General features: G+C 49.4%; 1 protein-coding gene across 3 annotated transcripts in view; it reads left to right on the top strand.

The window, feature by feature from the left end:
* The window catches only part of SGSM1 (small G protein signaling modulator 1), a 78,277-nt gene that overhangs the window by 16,832 nt on the left and 35,650 nt on the right, over window positions 1–25,795 (top strand). For all 3 annotated transcript variants that reach the window (XM_079943157.1, XM_079943158.1, XM_079943159.1), the window contains 10 exons: window positions 5,029–5,104; window positions 8,281–8,443; window positions 10,906–11,058; window positions 13,938–14,005; window positions 14,282–14,427; window positions 14,560–14,691; window positions 16,007–16,131; window positions 20,779–20,846; window positions 22,014–22,177; window positions 22,366–22,498. In XM_079943157.1, coding sequence (XP_079799283.1) covers window positions 5,029–5,104; window positions 8,281–8,443; window positions 10,906–11,058; window positions 13,938–14,005; window positions 14,282–14,427; window positions 14,560–14,691; window positions 16,007–16,131; window positions 20,779–20,846; window positions 22,014–22,177; window positions 22,366–22,498 — 1,228 coding nt within the window. The remainder of the gene's footprint in view (window positions 1–5,028; window positions 5,105–8,280; window positions 8,444–10,905; window positions 11,059–13,937; window positions 14,006–14,281; window positions 14,428–14,559; window positions 14,692–16,006; window positions 16,132–20,778; window positions 20,847–22,013; window positions 22,178–22,365; window positions 22,499–25,795) is intronic.

Raw genomic sequence — 25,795 nt, 5'->3', positions numbered from 1 at the left:
GCTGTGTGCCAGCCCGGCCTGCCCTTTCACCAGTCACATCACATTTAATTCTCAGCACAGCCCCAAGGGGTGATAGGTTCCACGTTACAGATGAGGAAACTGAGGTGCCAGCAGGGGCACGACTCGACCGAGCTCACAGTGGACGTGAGTGGCCGGGCTGGGGTGAGAATGCAGGTCTGTGTGGCTCTAGAGTGGCGCCAACCATAGTCACTGCCTCTGTGCCGCCCAAATGGGGCGGGATTCCTGGTCCAAAGCTTAGAAACTCACACAGGCTGCAAGGAGCCAGGATGGCACCCTGCCACTGCCACTGTCTCCAAACCACCCCACGGTCCCTCAGTCTGTCTGCCTCCAACGTGGACCAAGTTCAAGACCATGTCTGGGGGTGTGAGAGGGGGAAGGTGGTTGAGCTAATTTCAGAAGTCTTCTGCAGCTGCCAGACCCTCTTCCCCCACCCCCAGTGCTGACCTGTCCCCGGGGATGGGTCCCCCCCTCGCAGGAGTGGGCAGCAGCCTCTTTCTTCTTGCGGCGAGACCATGCCCTCTTCTGCAAGACTCTCAGTGACCTTCTAGGGGAGGCTCCCACAGCATTGCCTTTTAATTTCCTCTCCTGGCCTCCGGCTGTCAGCCTGTTATGAACTTCTGGGAAGATATTCTAGCCCACAGCTGGGAGCCAACGGAGGTGGGGAGGGGCCCTCACTCGCCGGAACCCCTTGTTCAGGCTGAGAACACCCTGGGTGCTGCATTCTACCCTCCACCACCCACCCCCAGATCCATCCCCAGGACAAGAGGCCCAGAGCCAGGCAGCCACGGGCTCCTCCCTGCAGCCGGCTTCCCAGCTGTGTGACCCTTTGAATTTCAGGATCCACAGCTGCAAGCAGACGGCCTTCTCCGCTCTGCAGATTCTGGAGTTGAGACAATGTGTGTGTGCAGTCAGGGTGCCGATAGGAAGCAAGTGCTTCCCAAGGTGAATTTAATAAAGGGCTGTTGACTAAGGCAAGGGAAGGATGCAGCACCCCGTGATATTAACGTTGGGGAACCAGGACCCGCTACTGCCCCCAGTCTGATCTGGGTGGGAGGGAGAGGTTCCCAGAAGGGGCAGCCTGTGTGGGGAGGGTCCCCAGAGACAGCTGTGACTGCTACACCTCTTTCTTAAGGATTTGGGGGCAGCTCCTTATTTTATATTTTATATCCTCCCCCACCCTTCCCCACTCTCCCCGCCTCTCCTTTTCCATCCCCTTAGATCCTTGAGTACAGTCTGAGCGTGCTTGAGATCACCTGGAGGGCTTGATCACCACCTCAGAGTTTCTGATTCAGTAGGTCCAGGGTGAGGCTGAGCATCTGTACCTCTCTCTGACCGGTTCCCAGCTGGTGCCAGTGCTGGTGCTTCTGGGCCCCACCCGAGGAGCTCTGCTGGTCCCCATCGCACTTACCTCCCACCTCTCTTAGCTTGTGGCTCTTTGAACTAAGGGCCCCTTCAGGGCAGGACTGTCTTACTCCATCCCTGCAGCTCTCTCCACCTTGAACTCAGTATCCGAGGGCTGGTTCTCAGAGGGGAAGCCCTCTCCTTTTTTCTTAGTCAGTCCAGCTTAAAGGTTTGTCAATTTTGCTGATTGTTTGAACCAACTCTTGCTTTTGTTAATTTTTTCTGTTCTCTATTTTGTTTATTTCTAATCTTGATTCCCCTCTGCTAGCTTTGGGTTTAGTTTATTCTTTTATAGTTCGTTAAGGTGTAAAGTTAGATTGCTGATTTGGCATCTTTATTCTTTAACGTAAGTATTTCCAACTGTAAATTTCCCTCTTATCACTGCTTCCCTTTCATCCCATAAATGTTTGCATGTTGTGTTTTCATTTTCTTTTGTCTCAAGACGTTTGTTGATTTTTCTTGTGATTTCTTCTTTGACTCATTGTTTAAGCGTGTGTTTAAATTTTCAGTTATTTCTGGATTTCCCAGTTTTCCTTCTGCTGTTGATTTCTAGCTTCATTCCATTGTGATCGGAAGAGATACTTTCTTTGATTTCAGTCTTTTAAAATTTATTAAGACTTGTTTTGTGTCCTAACACACTAATCTGAAGACTATTCCATGTACACTTGAGAAAAGTGTGTATTCTGCTCTTGTTGGTTGGACAGTCCATGTGTCTGTTAGGTCCAGTTGGTCTATAATGTCGTCCAAGTCCCCTGTTTCCTTCTTGGCCTTCTGTCTGGTTGTTCTGTTGACTTACCTTTTAACAAGATCCTTCTGGACACTGTTAAGGCTGTTAAGACAGCCTCTAGGATGTAGATGCAGGGAGACCAGTGAGAGGTTACAGTGTCAATCTAGGAGAGATATGACTTGGACCAGCATCACTGGCACCTGGGCAGTGCTGGTGGAGGGGAGGAAAAATGGTTGGACTCTAAGTCTGTTTCAATGGTGGAGCCAAAAGAGTCAGTGAAACGATTCTGTAGAAATTGGAGCTATAGGTAAAGGAGTTTGCCTAAGCTCCTACAGCTAGTAAGTGGCTGAGCCAGGATTTGAACCCACGTCTGCTTGGCTCCCAATTCTTGGCTGTTGATTACTCACTGTGCTTTTGAAAGTCCTCCCGATCCAGCTGCCTGGACACCCACCCCCATGCCTCCCTGACAGTCTACTGTCACCACTATTTGGCCTGAACTCACTCCCTCAGCCTCTATTCCCAAAGGATGTCCAAGTCTAGGTGCTGGGAGCAGAGAAAAGAGGGAGGCAGGTACCTGAGGCTGAGGAGGGCAGAGAGGGGGACAAATGCTCTGAGACCATGTGGGCTTAACGGCATGTTGTAGAAGAGGCTCAACCCCTGGAGTCGGATAAACCTGGGTCCAAGCCCTGAATCCATTCGTCACCGGCTGTGTGACTCTGGGCAGGTTACTCCGCCTCTCTGTGCCTTTGTTTGTCATTATATGGCTACTCCATTTACCCATGATTATAGTGATAAGAAAGCATGTTTTTCAACTAGAATATTCTACCAAAGCAGAAGTCAATCATGATCTTTCAAGCCATTCATTCCTCAAACAGAACTTTATTGAGCACCTACTGTGTGCTGGAACCACAGTTGTTAAGCAGAGAGACACGGAGTGCTTGCCCTCATGGGGTCCACAGCTTGGCAGGGGGGACAGATGCTGACAAAATCATCACAAATCTGATGGATGTTACAAAAAGCAGCCACTGTGGGCCCCCAAGCAAGGAAATTTAATCTTAACAGGTGATGTTTCAGGCAGGACCAGAATAACGGTAAAGGAGGCCAGGTGTGAGGTTCTCGGTAGGGCAATGACCTACATGCAGCTAACGTTTATCGCAGGTACACTACACACCAGGCTCTGTACTCAGCACATGGGGTGCATTACCTTGTGCAGTCCTCCCATTGCCCCTTGTAGGTGCTGTTCCTACAAGCCCTTTACCCAGTGAGAAAACTAAGGTTCAGAGAGGCGACATGGGCTGCCTGAGGAAATACAGCTAGCAGCTAGACGGGCCAGGATATGGTAGCTGGAGCCAAAATGAGAAACATTTTTATAAGTTGGAATTCCAGCTCTGCTGCTTCCTAGCCGTATGGCCTTGGGTGGGCTAGTTCATCTTCCTGAACCTCAGTTTCCCCATTTGTAATTGGGACCAGTTCCACAGGCTCAGTTAGATAGTTTTCAGACTTTGAAATGCTGCTGGCAAAACCAGGCTTAGAGCTTGCTGGACTTGGTGGCTGGGAGCTGTTCACGGTGCGGGTGCTGACTTGGTTGTGTCGGGGGAGGTGCTGTGTCAGCTCTCAGGTGGTCACTGCCATGTGTTTTTCCGGAGAACATGGCCAAGGATGCTTTGGGTTCTGTCTTCCCCTCCAGAAGGCAATCAGAAGGAAGGGAGAGAGGGACACTGAGAGCCTGAGACTGCTCTCAGACAGGCGCGTGGATGGGCTGGCCAGGCCGAGTGTAGGTGGGCTGCAGGGCAGCCAGAAGGGAGTAGGGGCTCATCGATGGGGGTGGATTCCGGATCCCCACGTCACAGCCCCAGAGATGTAGAGCTGGGACCAGGTTTTGAGGTCATCTCTTCTGACCTCCTCAACCTCCAGGTGGGCAAACTGAGGCCTTAGAGGGGAGAAACACTTTGCTAAAGTACTACAGTGACTCCAGACACAGTGGGGCCCAGAATCCAGCAGAGCAGAAGGGCATTCAGGCCACCAAAGGGCCACCTCCATAAGCAGAGGCATGGCTGCCCTTTCAGCGCTGTGTCCCCTGTGTCTGGCACATCACAGGTGTTCAATAAATATTTGTTGAATGAGTGAATGTAGTATGAAAAACACACGGCCTAGGGAGTCAGACCCAGCTTGGATTCTGTCTCCACTCTGGGCCAGCTCTACGTTTCTGGGTGAATTTCTACACGTTGCTAAGCCTCTGTTTCCCAAAATAAGATCACAATCCAGCTGGTAGGTACCTGAGCAGGGATTTGAACTGTGGTCTACAGGATTCCAGGGCTGATTTTTCATACTACACCTTCCTGTTTTTTTTAATATACCCGTTTCATTCATTCATTCATTCATCCACTCACTTAGAAAATATTTATGGAGACCTACTGTGGACCAGGCACTGTTCTAGCCTCCATGGATACAGCCGTGAAAAAAGGCAGACAAGGCCCTGCCCTTGGGAAAATTATATTGTAGAAGATGGAGACAGACAGTAAACAAATAGGACAGGAAGTACTCTGAAGAAACCATAACAGGGGATGGAAGGAGTTAGAGGTGGGATGCCTTAGATGATGTGGACAGTCAGGAAGGAGAGGACATTTTTCGTGACACCTCAAGAGAAGCCCACTGTGCAGAGAGCCTGAAAAAATAATTTAGTTCAGCGTGAAGTGTGCAGCTATCAGAGGCCACAGGCCCTAGCCCTACAGAAAACACAGCAGGGAGGATGTGGAAGGAAAGCAGTTACCAAAACATCCCAAGCAGCCTGAGAACACCGTGGGGGGTGATGTAGCCCTTTGAGGTGTCTGCACCCTGAGTGGGTTTGGGTCTCCCCCTCTGGTGCCTCTGCCTTCCAGGTGAAGCAGATTATGGAGGAAGCCGTCACGCGCAAGTTTGTCCATGAAGACAGCAGCCACATCATCTCTTTCTGTGGTGAGTTAGTGGCCCGTGGCCTTGAAAAGCGGCTTTTTTTCCCTCTGTGGGCTGCCTTGGGGATGTGGCGTCTTTCTTTGAGCAAAGTTCTCATGTCATTCTTTTGCTTTTTAACTGCGAAGTTATTTTTGGATTCTAAAGGGACTCCATTAGGGAATTTGGAAGTAGAGAAAAGATTTGGAAGTAGAGAAGAAATTAAGAATGACATCTGCACCCCGGGAAAAGGTAATCATGGTTGACACAGAAGGATGCCTTCCCTCCCGTGGGTTCCGTTTGCACTGACCCTACCCCAAGCGACCAAGGGTCTTGCATCTAAGGGATGGGCTCTACATCCTTTCCTCACCCAGGTAAAGAGAGAGGATGAATGAGGACTTAAAAAAAAAAGAAAGGAATCAAGAGCCATAGACACATCCCGAGGGATCTCTTCCAGCTGGCTCAGCAAAGGAGGCAGGCTCAGAGCGTGACTGAGACTTCTCTCCTTGAACCTGCGAGGCCCACAGGGTTCCAGGAACAACCTCGCTGCCAGGTGCTTACTGTACTTTCACAATGGCTAGAGACAGGTGTCTTACCGTGTCCCTGAAGTCAGATTCAGTGCCTAAGCAGTGTGTACGTATACGTGGGAGTGTTTCTTTCTCCCTGAACACCTTTTTATTTCGTGATTGGAGTCTCATAACAAAGGACAAGCTGTAATGCCCCCCTCACGGTCTTGGCCCTATAGAGGGGCCCATCAGCCTCCATCCAGATGGCCGGGGACACCACCCATGGGCCTGCAGCTGGCCGAGCATGTGCCATGACCTGGGAGACCACTGACGTCAGCTCAGCCCCTTGCAGCCTACCTCTGTTCACATCCCACCTCTGCCATTTCTTGGTTGGGTGACCTTGGGCAAGATCTTATTTTTTTAGGTGATAATGCATTTATTTAAATAAATATATATATACACACACATATATATATATATATTGGCTGCACCTCCTGGCTTGTGGGATCTTAGTTCCCTGAGCAGAGATCAAACCTGGGCCCATGGCAGTGAAAGCGCCGAGTCGTAACCACTGGACTACCAGGGAAGTCCCGGAAATATGTTTTATGTATATATTGGGTTGGCCAAAAAGTTCATTCGGGTTTTTCTGTAAGATGTTACGTTATGTATAAAAATACACATTTATGCGTGCATATATATATACACACACACATATATATGGGAATATATATCTCTCTATATAAATATAGATATATATCTCTGGCTTTCTTTTTTCTCCTGGACATTTTTATTTGCAAAAGACATGATATGCATGTCTATTTTGGGACTCACTAGCATACCTACCAATTAAAGACTTAGAAGACTAGAGAGTGATAAAAATCATAATAATTCTCTAACTCTGATCAGAGTTTGGGGGTGAGAGAAATCTGCTGGCTCTAAATGAGACCTGAGGGATGTCCCTGGGGTTTCTTTTGTCCATTGTTCCTTATGAGCCATTGTCGGAAAGAATGGAATAATGTCTACCAAGCCAGAATGGATCATGAACTTAATCAGTATAAAGAAATGAAAGTTCTGGGTATGTAAGCAAAACTGAAGATATTTTAGAGATCATCACCCAGAATATTTTAAATCCATGAGCAGATTAGGCAACATGTGAACAATCCTTCAAAGCCAAGTCATTGCTAACAACAACAACAAAAGCAACACAAGCAATTAAACTGAAACCTCTCAGTATTTCTCCTTGCACATGGCATGACCTTGGCCAGCCTCTTTTTTTTTTTTTTTTTTTTACGGTGCGCGGGCCTCTCACTGTGTGGCCTCTCCCGTTGCGGAGCACAGGCTCTGGACGCGCAGGCTCAGCGGCCATGGCTTACGGGCCCAGCCGCTCCGCGGCACGCGGGATCCTCCCGGACCGGGGCATGAACCCGCACCCCCTGCATCGGCAGGCGGACTCCCAACCACTGCGCCACCAGGGAAGCCCTTGGCCAGGCTCTTGAGTGCTGGTGTGCTCTTCTGAAAAGACAGTAACTAGAACATTTGCTTAATGAGTTTTGCCACGGGGATCAGGGAAGGTAAACCTTAACACTGGCTGAGTAGGTGCCCAAGAAGGGGTAGCTCTTATTATAAATTAACATTTTCCCATAAACATTGATTATGCTCCAGTGCATACCAGAGAGCTCCCAGTCTGCTGTGTAAGATGGAAAGTAAGAAGATAAATAAAGGCTGCTGAGAGTATCAGATATAAGATAGGGGCCATCAGAATGGCCTGCAGAGGGTCTGTTTCTTAGAAGGGAACACTGAGGACCAGAGGGGGAAAGTTATTTGCCTAAGGTCACACAGCAAGTTAGTGGTAGAACCCAGGCTACACCCTAGGTCTCTTATTTGAGGAGGGCTGGGCAGGGCCTCCAGGGGAAACACAGAAATGGGAAGATTATGACTGAATCCTCTCTTCAAAGGCCCTTTGTGGAGGCACAAGTGTTGTGAGCACACCTTGGGTTCAGATGTGGGTTTGAATCCCAGCTCCATCACTCATTTGCTGGGTGGCCCTGGACAGTTCAGTTTACCTCTGGGAGCCTCAGTTTCCACATCTGAAAAATGGATGGTTTTACTTTCTGCCTGGCTGTGGCAGAGATCAGATGAGATCCATGATGTTAGCTGTTACTGGAGTCACAGTAGTAGTGACAACAGTGTGACTCCCTAACCGGAATAGAGCTCAGCAGTCACATGGTCCAGGCTCCCCTCCCTCATTGACAGGAGTAATAGCTAACATTTGTAAAGCACACACTATGTGCCAGGCTCTGGGCAAAGTGCTTTCCGTGCATTTTTTCCACCTCATCCTAACAGTAACCTCACGAGGTTAATGTTCATACCATCCCCGTTTTACAGATGAGGAAACTGAGGCACAGGGAGGGGAAGTAATTGACCCCTGTCACACAGCTGGTTATTGGCCAGGAGAGAATGTGAACAGAGATGATCTGACCTTGGGCGGCCAGCGTGGGTTCACCACTAAGCCCCCTTGCTCCCTTTTGAGGGGCTGGATGGTGGAGAGGTATACGTGCTTTTTGCTATGATGCTGTCACGAAATTTGTGATTCTGGGGTCCCCGGATCTTCAAGGTACCTGTGTGTGTTGGAAGCTCAGAGCCAGGCTGGGCACTGGGGAGCATGGGCAGGGCCTGCTGATCATTGTGTCCCTGCAGCGGCTGTGGAGGCCTGCGTCCTGCATGGCCTGCGGAGGCGAGCGGCTGGCTTCCTGCGCAGCAACAAGATCGCAGCTCTCTTCATGAAAGTGGGCAAGAGCTTCCCGCCAGCAGAGGAGCTGAGCCGCAAGGTGCAGGACCTGGAGCAGCTGATCGAGAGCGCGTAAGTGCTGAGAACGGGGTACAGGCTAGGGTACCCCCAGAGGATAGCCCCTGCTCCTCCCCGGGCTCAGTGAGAGCCTGCACCCTCTCCACTCTCCATTCTGCTCCTCCAACCTGCCAGATTCTTTCACACCCCAGGTCCTTTGCACACACTGTACCCTCCACCCAGTTCACACCCCTCATCTTCCATGGCTGGTTCCTTGTCATCCTCAGGCCTTCCCCTAATTAATGGTAAATTTCAACCCTCACCCCATTTCTCTTTTATATCCCTCTGTTTATTGTCTTCCCAGTTGTTATCACCATGTGTAATTTATTCATTCATTCGTTTACTGTTTACTTGATTGTCATCTGTCTCCCCCACTTGACTCTGAACTCCTTGAGGGCAGGCAGCTGCACCTGTGCTATCCCCCATTAGGTCCCCAGTGTCTGAGACAGTGCTCAGCACCCGGGAGATGCCCAAGAAACAACTGTAAAACGAATAAGTGCCTACCCTGAGCCAAACCTGTGCCAAATGCAGGAAGATCAAAGTTTAACATAACCAACATGGTCTCTGTCTGTGTGGACAGATGCTCACAGTGAAGCAGCCATTGAAGGGGATGTTGTCTTAGTGGCTGATTGTGTGTACTGGGGGGAGGCTCATGGCCTGAGAGTGTGCACATGAGGGCCTTCCACCCGAGCCACCCCCAGCGTCCCAACTGCACAGCCAAACCCTCTACCTGGAGCCTGGTCAGGGATGGCAAATAGGTTTCAAATCCATTTGGTCCTAGTAGCTGCACAGAGAGTTGTGTTGTGAAAGATTCTGGAGCTGTGAGTGGACTACATGGGAAAGGGGGCATGGATTGATTAGCCATGCCTGTTATGGGCAACAGAAGGGAGAGAGAGGCGTGCATGTCATGTGTTTGCCCTCTCTGCCATGAGTGGTTACTCTACTTCACTGGATGAGAAATGGCCCTTTCCTTGCCCTTTAGGCCCTGCCAGCCCCGGGCTGCTGGCCAGAACTGCATGATGGGTAAGGCTATGGATTTGGCATTGCCAACTCCCATTTGGAATCTGACTCCTCAGCCACCTGGTCTTTAGGTGCCTTCCAGTCCATCTGCTAAATTCCCAGGTGTTTGCTGATAACTTCTTAAAAGGGATGGATTTCCATGGACCTTCCATAACATTGGGAGCAACTTTCTAATGGAGGAATGAGAGATGTCCATTCCAGGTGTCCATTCATTCATTTGTGCAATTATTCATTCATGGACATATTTACTGAGCCCTTTGTATATGCCAGGCACTGTGCTGGGCCCTGGAGATACAGGCGTGAAAAAGGGCCAAGGCTTGCCACTTGGTAGACTCAATATTTTATTTTAAAAGCAGTTGCATTGTCCATACCCTCGAGGTCACAGTGCGGAGGGGAAGACAGAGAAGTGAGTGGGAAGTTAAGCTGCAGAGGTTGAGGGAACACAGAGGAGGGGCCCCTCCCCAGCTTCAGCTGGTGCAAGAGGGCTTCCTGTAGGAGGGGGTGCCCTCGCTGAGACCTCAAGAGTGAGAAAGAGTCAGGCAGGGAATAGGGTGGGCGGGGGAAGCCGGGAAGAAGCAGCAGCTCACGAAAGTCCTCATATGAGAGCTTCACAGCCTCAGGGATCCACAGATATCTCTGTCTGGCTGGATCATGGGGTCAGAGGCAGAGAGTGGTAAGGAGGTGGCTGGAGAGGCAAACGGGCAAGGTCATGGAGTGCCCTGCTAGTCATGTTAAAAAGCTTCCTTCTCCAGGGCAATGGGGAGCCACCAAAAGATCTATAATCCAAGACTCTTCTTGGCCAGCACTCTTTTCCAGCCGAGAGAGAGAGAAAGTAAGAGAGAGACAGAAATTTCAATAGGAGCAAGACAGGAATAAAGACACAGACCTACTAGAGAATGGACTTGAGGATACGGGGAGGGGGAAGGGTAAGCTGTGACAAAGTGAGAGAGTGGCATGGACATATATACACTACCAAAGGTAAAATAGATAGCTAGTGGGAAGCAGCCGCATAGCACAGGGAGATCAACTCGGTGCTTTGTGACCACCTAGAGGGGTGGGATAGGGAGGGTGGGAGGGAGACGCAAGAGGGAAGAGATATGGGAACATATGTATATGTATAACTGATTCACTTTGTTATAAAGCAGAAACTAACACACCATTGTAAAGCAATTATACTCCAATAAAGATGTTAAAAAAACAAAGACATTTCTGTATGAGCATCTGGCTCACCCATCCACAGTGTAGGAGAGCGTCAGTTTTACCACAGCTTCACACTCACTCGGTATTATTTTTTCAACTCTTTTCCCATTCTCCAGGAGCAATATGGGCTCTTGTTGTTGTTCTAATTGACATTCCTTGATTTCTTAGAGAAGTTGGACACTTTCCTATTTGCATATTGATCCTGTTGGATTTCCTCTTTTGTGAATATCTATTCTCTTCCTTTACTGGTCTTGAAGGCGAAACCAGATACAGGGCCTCCAGGAGAATGTGCGAAAGCTGCCAAAACTGCCCAACCTGTCCCCACTCGCCATCAAGCACCTGTGGATCCGTACAGCCTTGTTTGAGAAGGTCCTGGACAAAATTGTTCATTACCTTGTGGAAAACAGCAGGTGAGCGGAAGACACCTGGGTGCGCTCTGCCACCACCTGCTGGCCTTCTTAGGAATTGCACTCTCTCACGCAAAGCTCCTTATCCTTTGCCCCCTTGATATACACTTGATGTGAAGGTGATTAAATAAGGGCCTTCTGGATGTTTGACTCTGAACTAGCCTAGCTTAGAACCTTGGGAATATTTGGGTGCTTAATAGCAATTCAGGGTCTCTGGAATTGGGGTGGGGTGTAAGGATCTTGCAATCTTAGAGATGTTCCTTTTCCCATGAATGAAGCCCACAGTCTATTCACTATGTGGCCCTAGGGGACTCACTTAGCTTCTCTGTGCCTCTGTTGTCTCTTCTGGTGAATGGGACAGGATGGGAATTGCTGCCACTCTGGAGAAGAGGTGAGAAAAGGAGTTAGTGAGTACACAGCATTTTGGAAATGCATAGTGATATTTTTTACATTTTCTCTCCTAGCTCAGATTGACATGGTATAAAGGTTTTACAGTGTAAGTCCTCTTGGCAAACATTCATCCGTGCATCCATTCATTCACCCAATAAATATTTAATGAGCATATACTATGTGCCAGGCACTAACCTAGATGTTGGGGATACACTGGTCTTGCCTGTCATGTTTAAGAACTTGGATATTATGAAAAGAACAGTGGAGATCTACTGAAGGATCTATGATCTGAGACTCCTCGTGGCCAGCACCCCTTTCCAGCAAGAGAGACAGAGAGGATGGAAGAAAGAAAGAAATATATCTGAGAATCTTTCCATCTTTCAGTATGTGAAAATGCCTGTTTAACCACATCCTCACACAGAGTGGGTATCATTGTTCTCATCTTTTATTCTTTGCCTGTTTGCTAGGAAAATATGTATGAAAGTACAAACCAAAGTCCTTCCCCTCATGAAGCTCACATTGTAGCAGGGAAAACAGGCAAATAATAATTGTGATAATTTGTGATGAGTGTACCAGGACAGGTGGGTGGTGTTTAACTTCCTCTGGGTGGTCAGGGAAAGTGTCCCAGAAGATGGGATACTGTGAAACAGTGTGGGGAAGAGTGTTCTCAGCAAAGGGAACAGCAGGTGCAAAGGCCCAGGGGCAGGAGAGGAACTGAAAGAAATCCAGGCTCTGGAGTTCCAGTTCACCTCTTCACCTTCTAGTAAATTATAACACATCTCTGCCCCCTGTCTTGTTATGGGTCCAGGGTCTCTGTAGTTAATTGCCTTTGGCATATGACCTTGTGTTTTCCCACTGAAAAAGTTGGTCATATTTATTTAGTAATTTATTTGAGCAGCAATACCAACCTACTATTTCTTCATTAACACTGTATTTTGAATTTTAGGTTCACACAGAATTGAAACAGTAGTACAGAGGGTTCTTGCCTACCCTCAGTGTTAACATCCTACATAACTGTAGTACAAGTCTTAAAACCAAGAAATTGCCATTGATGCAATACTGTTAAACCAACAGTATTGGTACATTCTTTTTTTTTTTTTTGCTATATAATTCTATGAAATTTTAACACATGCATAGTTTCATAAAACCAACACCACACTCAGGCTATAGAACTGTTCCAAAGAAACCCATCACCCGGAAGAAACTCCCTGGGGCTACCCTATATAGTCACATCTTGCTCCCAACCTACCTACTATTTGAAGGCATTATTTCCAGGTTACGATCACATAACTGTGCTGATTTTTGGAATAGAATATGAGTGGTGGACTGGAAAGTGTCTCAAAGTATTAGCTTCAGATCTGACACCAAAATGTATAAACTTGATGTTGAGCATGTCCAGGATGTGTCATTCTGCCTCAGTCAATTTTATGGTTGATTGAAGATTTCTTTGGGGTAAAATTACAATGATATTGCCACATTTAGTGAGAACTTCACGGTGTTGGGACTTAATACATGCAGTTGGACATTTGCTCCTCCCAGCATCCGCAAGTGGGTGAGTTCTGTCATTCTTCCCACTTTACAGCTGAGGGCACCGAACGAAGCTTAGAGAAGGTAGTCACCTGCCCAGGGACACACAGCGAGGGAGGGAGTGGCCGAGCTGGGCTCCCACTCAGTCCGACTCCAGATCCTGTGTTCTTCACCCTCTGTTGTAGGAAGGGAAGAAGAGCTAAGCTTGCTGGGTGTAGGCTGCATCCACCTGCTGTGTGGCCTCCAGCAAGTCACTTACCTTCTCTGGGCCTGAGATCCCTCAGGAGGTCAGAACAAGGTCCTTTCCAATTCTGAAGTTCTGTTAGTTTCTAGATTGTATGAGTTTGCAAAGAATTGGAAACCAGTGCACAACAACTCAAAAAACAAAACAGCACGAACGTATTGACAACATTGCATGTTATTTTGGAGAGTCAGAGGCCGGAGGCATTTTTGAGCGTGTCAGGCCAGCGTCATCTGCTTTAGTTTTCCAGACAGGAAGGCCTATGATTACAGCTTTTGAGGACACACCACAGCTAAAAAGCATATGTTTGCCTCAATAATATTGGAAGGGCAGACATCATCTGAGCCTCTAAGTGACTTCATGTTTGAAATGGAAGATGCAAGAGAAGCAGAACAGCCAGGCCTCGGCAGCCTTCTAATGATTTTTCCTGTTACTCTCATCATTAATAATAATGTATTATTAATAAGCCATGTATTAAGCAGTTATAGCCAAGCACTGTGTTAAGTGCCTTACATCTGTTGTCTCTCTCAAACGTCCTTTGGCAGCCCTATGAGACATATTATTATTATCCCCATTTTACAGATGGGGCAGCTGAGGCTCACAGAGGTACTGGGTGACCAGAGAGGCATTGAACCCAGTCTGCTCTTAACCTTCAGGTTGTAGTTGATTGTGCACCCTCCGCTGGTCACCATACAACCCTGCATGTCCTTTCCTCTCTTGCTAGTAAGTATTACGAGAAGGAAGCCCTCCTGATGGACCCCGTGGATGGCCCCATCCTTGCATCTTTGTTGGGTAAGTGGTCCAGTGCTCTGAGCTTCCTCTGGATCTCTGGTCTCAGCTCCAGGGGGCACCTCCTAAGGGCCTCTCTCGCCTCCCTCCAGCCTCTCCCTTCAAAACTGCTCCCTGCCTCTTGCTTTCAGGGTCTTGTGCTGGTTTCTCTTTAGCAGGACCCTGGGTCATGCTAGCTGCCTGGAGGGGAGAGATGGTGAAATAAGTGGTCCATCTGGTGGTAGAAGGGAGGGAGGACTTTCCAGGGAGATGGCTTCCCAGCCCCTGTCTGCTCCACAGTAGGGCCCTGTGCCCTGGAGTACACCAAGATGAAGACTTCCGATCACTTCTGGACGGACCCCTCAGCTGACGAGCTTGTCCAGAGGCACCGCATCCACAGCTTGCACCTGCGACAGGACTCGCCCACCAAGCGTCCGGCCCTCTGCGTGAGTGGGGTGGACGGTGGGGCACTGGGAGGGAGTCTGGCTGAGTTCTGGACTTGGTGTGGAGGTGGGGAGTGGACCGGGGCCTTGGTGGTCACTCCAGACCTCATCTGCCACCTCCCCGCACATTGCCAGATCCAGAAAAGGCATTCGAGCAGCAGCATGGATGACCGGCCGTCCCTCTCCGCCCGTGACTACGTAGAGTCCCTGCACCAGAACTCCCGGGCCACCCTGCTCTATGGCAAGAACAACGTTCTGGTTCAGCCGGTGAGAGTTCATCTTGGGCCCAGTTCTTCCACTGGGGGTCTGGCTGCAGGTTGTAGAGGAGGAGTTCCCTCTGGCTCCTGGTTGCTCATCTATCCATCCATCCACCCATTCACCCATCTATTCATCCATCTGTCAAAGTCTCCACCCACCCAGCCAGTCTCCTCTCTTCCAGTCTCTGTATTCACCCATCACTCTATCCATGCATCCATCACTATTTCTTTATCCATCGGCCTGTATTTATATCCACCCAACCACCCATTCATTCATCCATCCATCTACCCATCATTACGTCCATACAGCCATCTACCCATTATTACATCCATCCATTCATCTACCCATCGTTACCTCCATCCATCCACCCATAATTATATTCATCTATTAATCCATCCATCTACCCATCATCAATCCATGTCTGCACTTGTCCATTTGTTTTCCAGTTCATCTGTCCATCCATCTGTCCAGCCAGCTGTCTATCTATCATTCTCTGTTGTAATCACTCACTCATTTAGTTCACTCATTTGTACTGAACCTGCTATGCACCGTTTCAGGTGCACTAAAATGTGAAAAAAAATTGTGTATCTTAGAATCGATGAAATACGGCAAAGATGCTTCCTCCCAGGGTTGCTGGCATGTGTGGTTGAGATATTTATGGAGTGGAGCCATGCTCGGTACACCCTCGGTGCTCAGTAAATGTTAGTTGTCTGTCTCCACATGTTGTGGGGTGAATCTGGGGGGAGGAGGGCTGCCTCTCATGTGTGAGGCTTGGAGACAGCCCCCTCCGCCAAACCCCACTTGGGATAGAGCAGAGCAGGTGAGAAGCCCTGCAGGCATATTGGGAAGGCAGAGGATGGGGCTCCTGGGCGGGGAGTATGGAGAGGGTATTTGGGGAGGGCGTTCTGGGCAATATCTGTGGAACAGAACTCGGCTGCCATCTCTTTCTCCCTTAAGACTGGACACAGTGATGGCAGATACATGCCTTCCGTTTTGGAAAGGGTGTTATTGAGAGGACAGAGCCCCCTTCCTGGTTCTAAAGATTCCCCCCCGACTCCACCCTTGCATCAGGGCTCCTGAGCCACATGAAAGGGTGGGGTGGGCGGCCTTCACAGCTGGACTCCGTAGAACCAAACCCGTCGTGGTGGTTGGCTTAGCACAGCCATCTGGAGGGAGGCTCGGAGTCTTCCAGATGGACATGGCCGTGGAGGGAATGAGCCAACCTCTTGGTTCTGGTTGTGTGCCCTTGAGTCACATGGGCCAGGGCCCGTGTCCACTGTGATGCCAGCGCTATGATCAGGCCTGAGTCCTGCTGTCTCTGCAGAGGGATGACATGGAGGCTGTGCCGGGGTATCTGTCCCTGCACCAGACAGCTGACGTCATGACCTTGAAGTGGACGCCCAACCAGCTGATGAACGGGTCTGTGGGGGACCTGGACTACGAGAAGAGGTAGGGTGCTGGGAGCCTCCCTTCCCCTCGGCGCAGGGATGTTTGTGCCCTGTCCCTTGTGCCCCGCCTCTGCCCCTGCTCCGTCTGGTTGTTATGGCCACTTGGTCCAGCCTCCCTGCAGCTGTGGCCTTGTGGGTAACTCAGGAGGATCTGGGAACTGACTGGAAGAATCTTAGGATATAGGTATTAGGCAGTGCCCTGGGCAAACACCACCCGGAGAGAGAAATCGTAACAAAGATCTCGTAAGCCCGCAAATGGCAAATACTCCCCAATCTCCTGCCACCTTACCCATCACTCAATGCAAAAGGAAGGCCAGAGGTGTTGGTTGTGAGCATCTGGTCCAGGTCTGTATCTCCTGTAATACCCTGCGAGTTATAAGACCCAGCAAAGGCCTTGGAGTCACACTTCAAAGAGACCCGGGGACCAGGGATTCCCTGCCTGCGATCCCCTGTGTTCCAGCGCAATTAGGGAAAGTTTAGGAAAAACACAGGGAAGCCGCCATGCAGAGGTGCAGCCCGCCCGGTGATTTCTGCTGGGGGAGTCTTGGCTGCCGGTGGGGAGGAGGGATGATGGGTTTTGCTGCTCTGAGCCCACATCGGGCTCTATTATTATTATTATACATGTTCTCGATTTCTTCAGAACTTTTGATTATGAGGAATTTCTAACATAAAAATAGAACTCAGGTACCCATGATGCAGCCCTAACAGCCATCCCATCATCCCCTCTGCCTTTCATATTGTCCTGCAGTAGCAAACAAACATCATGAAATTATAGGATTTCATCTATAAATATATATACATATTTGTAAGTATAAATATATATATTTATATATAAAAAAGAAGAACTCTTTCCAAGAGCCGTGACCAGAGCACTATCACTGTATTCTGTGTAGTGTTAAGCCTCGGTGTGATTAACGCCAGGCTTTGGTGTGATTAATATCATTCTCTAAGCTGATCACTTCCTGGGCAAGGGTTACCGTCTGTCCTCAGAGACGGTCATTGGGAGGTGCAGTCAGTCCTCAGCTGGGCCACGTAATTCAGCTCCAGCCAGACTCCTGAGTTTCTGATGGCAACACCTTCTGGGAGGAGCAGTGTGGGAGCCGAGCAAATGCTCTTGCCCTTGAACCTTATATCAGCTTGTTCATCTGAAATCTCTATATCAGGCCTTCCCTGACCTCCCAGCTGAGTTCAGGTCCCACGGAGGTCCCCTGAATCTCCTTCTTAGCATTTACAAAATCGTAATAAATCTGTTACGACTTGTGTTCCGACTGTCTCGCCCTTTAGATATCAAATAATTATGAAGCAAAGCAGGGAAGTCAGGGGACCTGGATTCATTCATCAAATGTTAACTGAGTACCTACCGTGTGCTAGACACTGTGCTTGGTCCAAGAGAGAGAACAGATGCGTAAAAGGAGAGGAAAATCGATCTTTCAGAGCTTACACTGTATTTACATTGTACTGAAGGAGACAACGAATAAGCAATGAACAAATGGATGTGATGGGAACAAGTCCTTGCTCGGTCCTCACCTCACTGGATGACCTGGGGTACATCACTCCCCCTTTCTGGGCCTCAGCTTCCCTCTCCTATCAAATGAGGTGGGTGGACAGGATGAGCTCTCCAAAACATGAAGGGTTCCCCAAGGGTCTGCAGGGGTTCCTAAACATTGACGTGTCTTCCACCAAACATCAAAGCTTTCAACAACACAAGGACTCTGTTTGTTGGTTGGACCTAAGCCCAGGATTGTGTGGGCAGGAAACTTTTGATGTTAATGTTTTGGGAAAGACATTAGACCAAATGGTTGCCAAGCACCTTCCCTCCAGCTCAAATCATCGGGGACTCTGTTTCTGCCTGTTTCTGCATCATCTTTTCCTCTGTGGACAGGCATATCATAAGTGCTTCAATATTTAGTTCCAGCTGAATCTGCACGTCAAAGGTCACTGCTAATGGGGTTGGGAACTTCCCCAGCCCTGGGCTCTGAACCCCCATCTATCTTGTTATCCTTGCCTGGAACTGAGGTTCACTGGAATAAAAACAGCCAGGGGTCAGAAATGTGCATGTTGGCATGGGAAAGGGGGGAACCCAGGGGCTCCAGCATCCCTCTGGGGATCAAGGGACAATGACGATAAGGAGGAGGAGGTTCAGGACCTCTTTCCTCTTTTCCCAGCCAGACTTCCCTCTTACACAGCCAGGATCATGACTCCCCAGCTGGGTTTCCTGATGTTTGAGGGGAAATACCACCAGAAAGGTGGATATTTGGTCTCTGGAGTCAGCCCAGACTTGGCTCAAATCTCAGCCCTGCCATGTGGAACAGCTGGAACCCTCATACACTGCTGATGGTCCAACCACTTTACAAACAAGTTTGGAAGTTTCTTATAACATACCCTTGCTATATGACCCAGAAATTCCACTCTAGAAGCCGTTAGAACATGTAAAACGAAAACAGAAACTCAACTCTTGTTCCTTCCCAGTTGGATAATCAACTTCACCTCCCTGAGCCTCAGTTTGTTCATCTGTAAAGTGGGGATGTGGTAATGGAACCTCTGAAGAGACATACAGGGAAGAGTCAATAAGAAAATGCATATAAAGCCCTTAGCAGGAAGCCTGGCAGCTGGAAAGGCATCCCGGTCATGGGGTTTGTTGGTGTTAATTTAGGTGGATCCAAAGGACCTGTGGCCACAGAGATCCTCCTTGCTGGTGTCTGGTGGTAATTGGAGAGTTGCCTTGTTTCCTGGGCATTCCAGGATCCAGCATTTACCATTCATTATGAACATTCTTTAAGCATTTTGCAGAAGTGAACAAAAAGCCCAGTCCCTCTCCAGGAACTGGGGGCACTCCTGTGGCCCCCACAGCACCTCTTGGAGAGACAGAGGAGAAAACAGACAATTGCAGCCCTGTGTGATGAGCCTGGTGTGGAAGCCCTGGGAAGGAACTCCTCACTGAGACTCGCCTTGTGAGGGGCTCGGAAGAGGCTGCTTCTCAGAAAAACGCTTGTATACTTGACCATCGTCCAAGGACAGTCACTCCATGGATCCTGGCGAGACTGATTCTGGTATAGACCTGTGCAGGAAGGACCCTCGGAGAGCATATATTCCAACTTCCTTGCTTCACATCAGAGGAAACTGAGGCCCAGAGACGGGGAAAGACTGGCTCCACGTAGGTGGCAGGAGTGGGATTTAAACCCTGCCTGACCTTGACGCCTGTGTTAGTGTCCTCCAAGAAGCAGACACCAAGACAGGAGTAGACGTGCAGAAGAGATGTAATGGGGGAAGAACCTGCAAAGGATCAAAGTGAGGAGCAGGACGAGGCGGGCAGACCGAGAAGCTGTTCTCATTACTGGGAAGGGATGGGGAAAGGAAGGAAGACTGGCCAAGAAGAATCTCGGACACAGTGCAGTTCTAAGAACATTTGGCCAGATCAGTAGGGGATCCCTGGGCTAAAGTTGACCATTGGAGGAGTCTCCCAGCCCACAAGAATAGACCTACACTGTCACCCCCACGTGCTCAGTCCTGACTAAAAGCAGCTCAAGTGAAGCATGACCTTAGCACAGATGTGGTGGATCCACAGGGGCGGCCTCTGAAGCTGTTGGTTGGTCACTCTGCTCCCCACAGCAAGATCTGAAGGAAACTTGAACAGTGCACTCCTGTGGCCCCCACTGTCCACTGTGTTCTGAGGGGAAGGGCAATCTGTTTCAAGACAGCAGTAGGCATTGAGCTGGAAATGGAAAACCTTAAGTAAATCATCACAGGGACTGTTCACCAAGTACCTTTTCATGCATCACCACTGTGTTAAGCCCTTCAAATATGTGATTCCATTTAATCCTCACAGCAACACGATGCAGTAGATATTATTATGAGCCCCGTTTTATAGAGGAGGAAAATGAGGTTCATGGAAGCCTTCAAGTCACCCTGCTGAGACCTGTGCAGTTAAGGCTGTTGAGTGGCTGTTCTAACCACATGGTGGCCTGGAGTTGGTCAATACTCTTATCTTAGATGCTGGTGACAGAAAACCAAACTCAAACTGCCTTAATCATTGGCTCACATGAACTGAAAAATCCAGGGTGGTGGCTTCAGGCATGGCTGGATCCAGGGACTCAAATGAGGACCTGAACTCTTTCCATCTCTTGGCTCTACTTTCCCAACTGTTGACTGCATTCACAGGCAGGCTTTTTCTTGCCATGGCCCTCTACATCTCCAGAGTTCTATCTCCTAACCACTACTCTCCTAGCAGAAAGGAGCATCTCCTTCCCAGAGATTTCTAACATAAATCCAATAATTGAGTCTCATTGGCTCTGCTTGCATCATGGGGCAATCTGTGAACCACTCACAGTGGCTGGAACAGTGTCATATACTGAGTGGCCAAGCCACCAGGGTCAGGTGCCCATTCCTGGAGTCCTTGAGGTGGGGGAGGGTAGGAGAGAGCAGCCTTAGCCACATGGACTGGGGTTAAAGAAATGTGTGTGTAGGGGGGATTCCTTGGAAAATTGGGGTACTGGAACCAGAAGAAGGGGAGATAGAGTCTGGGAAGACTGAGACATGGATGTTGGGGATAGGTGGTCCTGGTGAGGAGAGTGGAGGAGCCCATGGATTGGGCTTCCCCATGGCGAGTTGGGCAGACATCCTGCAAGCTTGACCCTCTCTCCCCTTCTAGCGTCTACTGGGACTATGCCATGACCATCCGCCTGGAGGAGATTGTCTACCTGCATTGCCACCAGCAAGGTAGGGACTGAGGGTGAGCATGGGGCTGGGGTGTGTTCCTCCTGGACCCCCTGCCTGCCCCACCCACTTATTACCTGTGCAACCTCAGACAAGTGACTTCACCTCTCTGAGCCTCAGTTTCCCCATCTGTAAAATGGAAATCATAACAGCGTCTGTTCATGGGGTTGCTGTGAGGATCAAATGGCATTTGTTAAGGGCTCAGCATTAAACCCATGTATCAGGCACAGTTCTCACTATTCACATGCTTGTTATCTAATCGTTGCAACAACCCAGCGGTAGGGGCTCCATCATTCCCATTTTAGAGGTGAGGAAGCAGCGTGGCACATTGATATACGTCCTAAGCTCCCCAGTCTGGTCTCAAACCCAGGCCTTTGTCCCTCCAAAGTCAGTGTTCTGAAAATCAAAGATTTATAGCTAGAGTTCTCCTTTATAGCTCAAGGAAGGTATATTCTGAACAAGCAGAGGGCCATCTTGCTTTATTAAGAAAGGAATCTGTACATCACCAAGACACAAAACACAGTGATTTAAATTATTTAATGAGACAGACGTGGGTTCAGATCCAGGTCCTGCCACTCACCAGCTGTGTGACCTTGGGCAAGTTACATAACCTCTCTGAGCCTCAGTTTTATCATATGCAAAATAGGCAGTAATAAATATGCCTCATAGTGCTCTTTTGAATATTACAATAAGACAGTGCCTTTAACGTGCTATGCATGTATACAGTAAATGCTTAATACATGCTAGCAAGAGTCAATTACTAAAATAAATGAATACATAAATAAATTTAAAAAAAAAAAGAGTCAATTACTGCCCTAAAAATGGGTCTGTCTGAAAGCCTCCATACAAAAATAGGTCAGGTCAATTTGTAGAGTGTGTTTGAGGGGCATAGGGTGTTTGGGGGTACCTTTTTCCTTTGGTGGGTGAATGCAGGGAGGCCAAGCACCTTCTTCTTGACCTTGTCCTGTAGTTCCCCAGTTGATGACCTTGGTGGGTGGGATGAGGGGGACTCAGAGGAGGTGACAGCTGCCCCTGAGCTTCTGCCCAGACCTTTCCCAGAGCCTTAGAGCAGGACCGCTGGGTCTGGCTGGGCATGCCTGGGCGGGGGCCCATCACCATGTCTCATAGTGACTTCCTGCTGGGTCTCCTCTGGCCGGGTCGCGGTGGCAGTGGACAGCGGTGGGACAGTGGTGTTGGTCAGCCAGGACGGGATCCAGAGGCCGCCCTTCCGCTTCCCCAAGGGAGGTCACCTCCTGCAGTTCCTCTCGTGCCTGGAGAATGGGCTCCTCCCTCACGGGCAGCTGGACCCGCCACTCTGGTCTCAGCGGGGGAAGGTGAGTGATCGTGGGAGCCCCAGGGAGGCTGGGGTAGGGGTAAGCCATGGGGAGTGGCTGGCTGTTCTTGCCCATGGGCCCTTATGTGGCTGCATAGGCGCTTGCATGCCCCGCAGAGACCCTCGGGCTGTGCAGGTTGTGGAGACAGGTGAGTCCCAGGGACCACGCACTGGGATTTGTTCTTTCAGGGCAAAGTATTTCCCAAACTGCGCAAGCGAAGCCCTCAGGGTTCGTCCGAGTCCACGTCTTCAGACAAGGAAGATGAGGAGGCCACGGATTACGTGTTCAGGATCATCTACCCTGGCATGCAGTCCGAATTCGGTAAGCTGCCCTGGCCCTGGGCCCAGGGATCCACCTGTTAGCTGGTCCTGAAGTTGACTTCAGCCATGTGGAACTAGAGGACAAGAGATGTGGATTCTGGGGCCAGCAGGGGGACCTGGAATCAGGAAGTTGGGGTCTTGGCAGCCTTGATTTTCCCCAAATGAAAACAAATAAGCACTCTCTACTTAGCTAATAAAGATGTCCATGGGCACAAGGTGGCATGGGGTAGCAGCAGTGATATGGGCTCTGGAATCCTGGTTGCACTTGGGCAAGTCACTTCACCCCTCTGTGCCTTGGTTTCCTCATCTGTAAAATGGGGACCTATTCATAGCACCTATTTCATGGGACTCTTGCGAGGATCAAATGAGATAAAGCACTTGGCACAGAAAGAACATTCACATGCTATTATGTTGTTATTATTATTTTACTTCAATGTATTGTTGTAAGGATTCAATGAGATAATAAGCTGGTCAATGTAATGCCCATAGAATGAGGCCTCGCATACAGTAGGCCCTCAATAAATGGTTGTCAAGACAGCAGAGGGGGGGAATTTCCTGGTGGTCCAGTGGTTAGGACTCTGCATTTTCACTGCTGAGGGCACAGGTTCAATCCCTAGTTGGGGAACTAAGATCAAGCAAGCCGCGCAGCACGGCCATAAATAAATAAACAAACAAATAAATAAATAAAAGCCAGCAGAGGGGAAGGGAAGCCCTGGGCACTGGCACACAAGATTAAAACATGTGTCCTACAGTTTGCATGGTGACTGCCATGAAGTAGATGCTTAGTGAATGGGAACTGTTGCTATGAAGATCTTCATTACCAGAGGGCTGTGGTGACGATGAAATGAATTAATATTTGAAAAGTTCTCAGAAGGAGGCCTGACATTTGTTAAGCACTGTGTGGATGTCTGTTAAACAAATCAATAATAAGTTATAGGCTCTTTCTATAAACCTTATTTTAAATATTTAACCCTCTGCAGCCCTGTTCCCATTTGATGGATAATGGCTCTGAGATTCCCTTTGCTTAAGTGACCACGCTGGGCAGTGAGAGGCTCTTTTGAAAGCAGACACCCTCCCTGGCTAGGTGGGTCTAATCGTGCCAGGCTGCTTAACGCTCCAGTTCACGTCCACTGCTGTCGGAGCTGGGACGTGGGCAGGCTTGGTGGTAAGGTCTTATGTTGCTTGGGTTAGCCTGTGTTTTCACGTGTATTCAGTTAGGAGCAAAGCCTCATGTTCCTGTGTCTTTAAGAGCCATGGAGCGTCCTGACGTGTATTGCCATATCCGTTCCTGCCCAGGATCAGGGGCTGAAGCCATCCTAGCCTCTCTGCGGTACTATGGCTCACATGGCGCACGCCCCCGCCCCCCTCCGCCCCCCACAGAGAGCTGATTTATCAGAGAGGCCAGTGCCCTGTGGCTGCCTTCCCAGGCAGCTCTCTCCACAGGGCCTCATCCAACAAACAATTTGTAGGCTCTTGCTGGGAGCCAGGCTGGGTGCTGAACGTCTTACTTATTTGGGGAATATCCACGTTAGCCTGTTGTGGCCCTGCACGTGCCAGGGCAACAGATGCTAGCTGCACCCACCCACACCCTCTGTGCAGGCAGCTCCACTGCCAGCTGCCAGCCTTAGTGTCTCCAGCCACCAGGGTTCCTTCTGCCCTGGTGGGTGGGTGGGGTGGATTACAATCAGTGCCTCCCTGGAGCAGCCCTCCGCCAGTGTCCGGTAGGAGCTGGTGTATAAATGCCCCAGCTTCCTCACCCCTCAGGTGAGAACACTCTGAAATGTGTGTCTGCACATGTCTGGAGGTCCCCCACGAGATCAAGCGCCAGGTGCCCATGATGGTAACTGATGCAGTGACCAGCTTGTTACCCTCTTCGCCCTTCCCCTCCTGTGTCCTTTCACTTGTCCCCTACCTGTGCTTCTTGGGAACATCTCCCAACTTGCACTTGAATCCTTGTCTGCCTTCAAGGAAACCCCAACCAAGACAGTGTATTTAGAACAGGGCTTCTCAATCTTAGCACCACTGACATTTCGGCTGGAGTAATTCTTTGTGGTTGGGGGCTGTCCTGTGCACTGTAGGGTGTTGAGCAGCATGCCTGGTCTCCACTCACTAGGTGCCAAGTAGTAAATCTGCCCCCACCGCCAGCACCACGTTGTGACAACCAGAAATGTCTCCAGACACTGCTAAGTGTCCTCTGGGGGCCAAATTGCCCCCGGATGAGAACTGCTGGTTTAGAGAAAAGAACACATTACTACTTTCAAGTCTGCCACTGCAGTGTGGCCAAGTGACTGGCCCTCTCCAGGCCTCATTTCCTCATCTGTAGAACTGGGATAACAGCAGTCCCCGCCCGGGATCATATTCTTAGAAGTCAGCTCAATGATACATCACACACCTAATATGGCAGATGCCCTGTGAGCAACGGTGGGTCTCATGTACTAAGTGACACTGTGTGCCGAGCCCACTTCTGTGCTCTCTCCATGTCTTAATTCACTTAATCCTCACCACAGCCCTCCAAGGCAGGTACCACTGTCATCACCATCCCCCCTTGTTCAAAGGAGGAAACTGAGGCACAGAAAGGTTAAAAAACTGGTCCAGGATTGCCCAGCTAATCCTTGGCATGGCTGGCATTTGAACCCACATGGTCTGGCTCCAGAGCTTGTGCTTCTTACATCCACTCCATGCAGATTGTTTTGATGGGAGGGTAGGGGAGGGCATTGTGGTTTCACTCCCTTCATCCTCAAGGTCAGGTTCAGCCCACATGGAAATGGTGACCCCCATGCTTGGTTGATTTTCTCAGGACCCTGAGCGTCACAGAGTTTACAAAACAGTCATGTTATGATTTTCATCTGTAAGGTCTGTAAAGTTCTTTCTGAGGAAGTGCCTAAATCTGAAATCAGCAAACCCCTTCTTGTGGGCCAAATTCAGCCCACTGCTTGTTTTTGTAAATAAAGTTTTATTGGAACACGGCCACACCCATCCATTTACATATGGTCTGTGGCTGCTTGAAAAGCCACAGCCGCAGAGTTGACTAGTTGGGGCAGAGACCACATGGCCCACAAAGCCAAAAATATTTACTGGCTGGCCTTTTGCAGAAAAAGTATACAGATGCCTGCCTTAAATGATAAGAGAAGAGTTTTCCCCTGTGGGAGGAAAGATGTGGCCACAGATGGTTCTAAACTCCCTTTCCGTGTCTTCTCACCCCTGTCTCCACCACCTGGTTCTGTGCCTGCTTCTTGTGCACAGAGGAGGCAAAGACAAGTTCTCAAGCATTTAGGTGGGTTCACAGTCAGAGAAGGGC

This window comes from Stenella coeruleoalba (genome assembly GCF_951394435.1).
Source record: "Stenella coeruleoalba genome assembly, chromosome: 14".
Classification (NCBI taxonomy): domain Eukaryota; kingdom Metazoa; phylum Chordata; class Mammalia; order Artiodactyla; family Delphinidae; genus Stenella; species Stenella coeruleoalba.
This window is presented reverse-complemented; position numbering and strand designations above follow the sequence as displayed.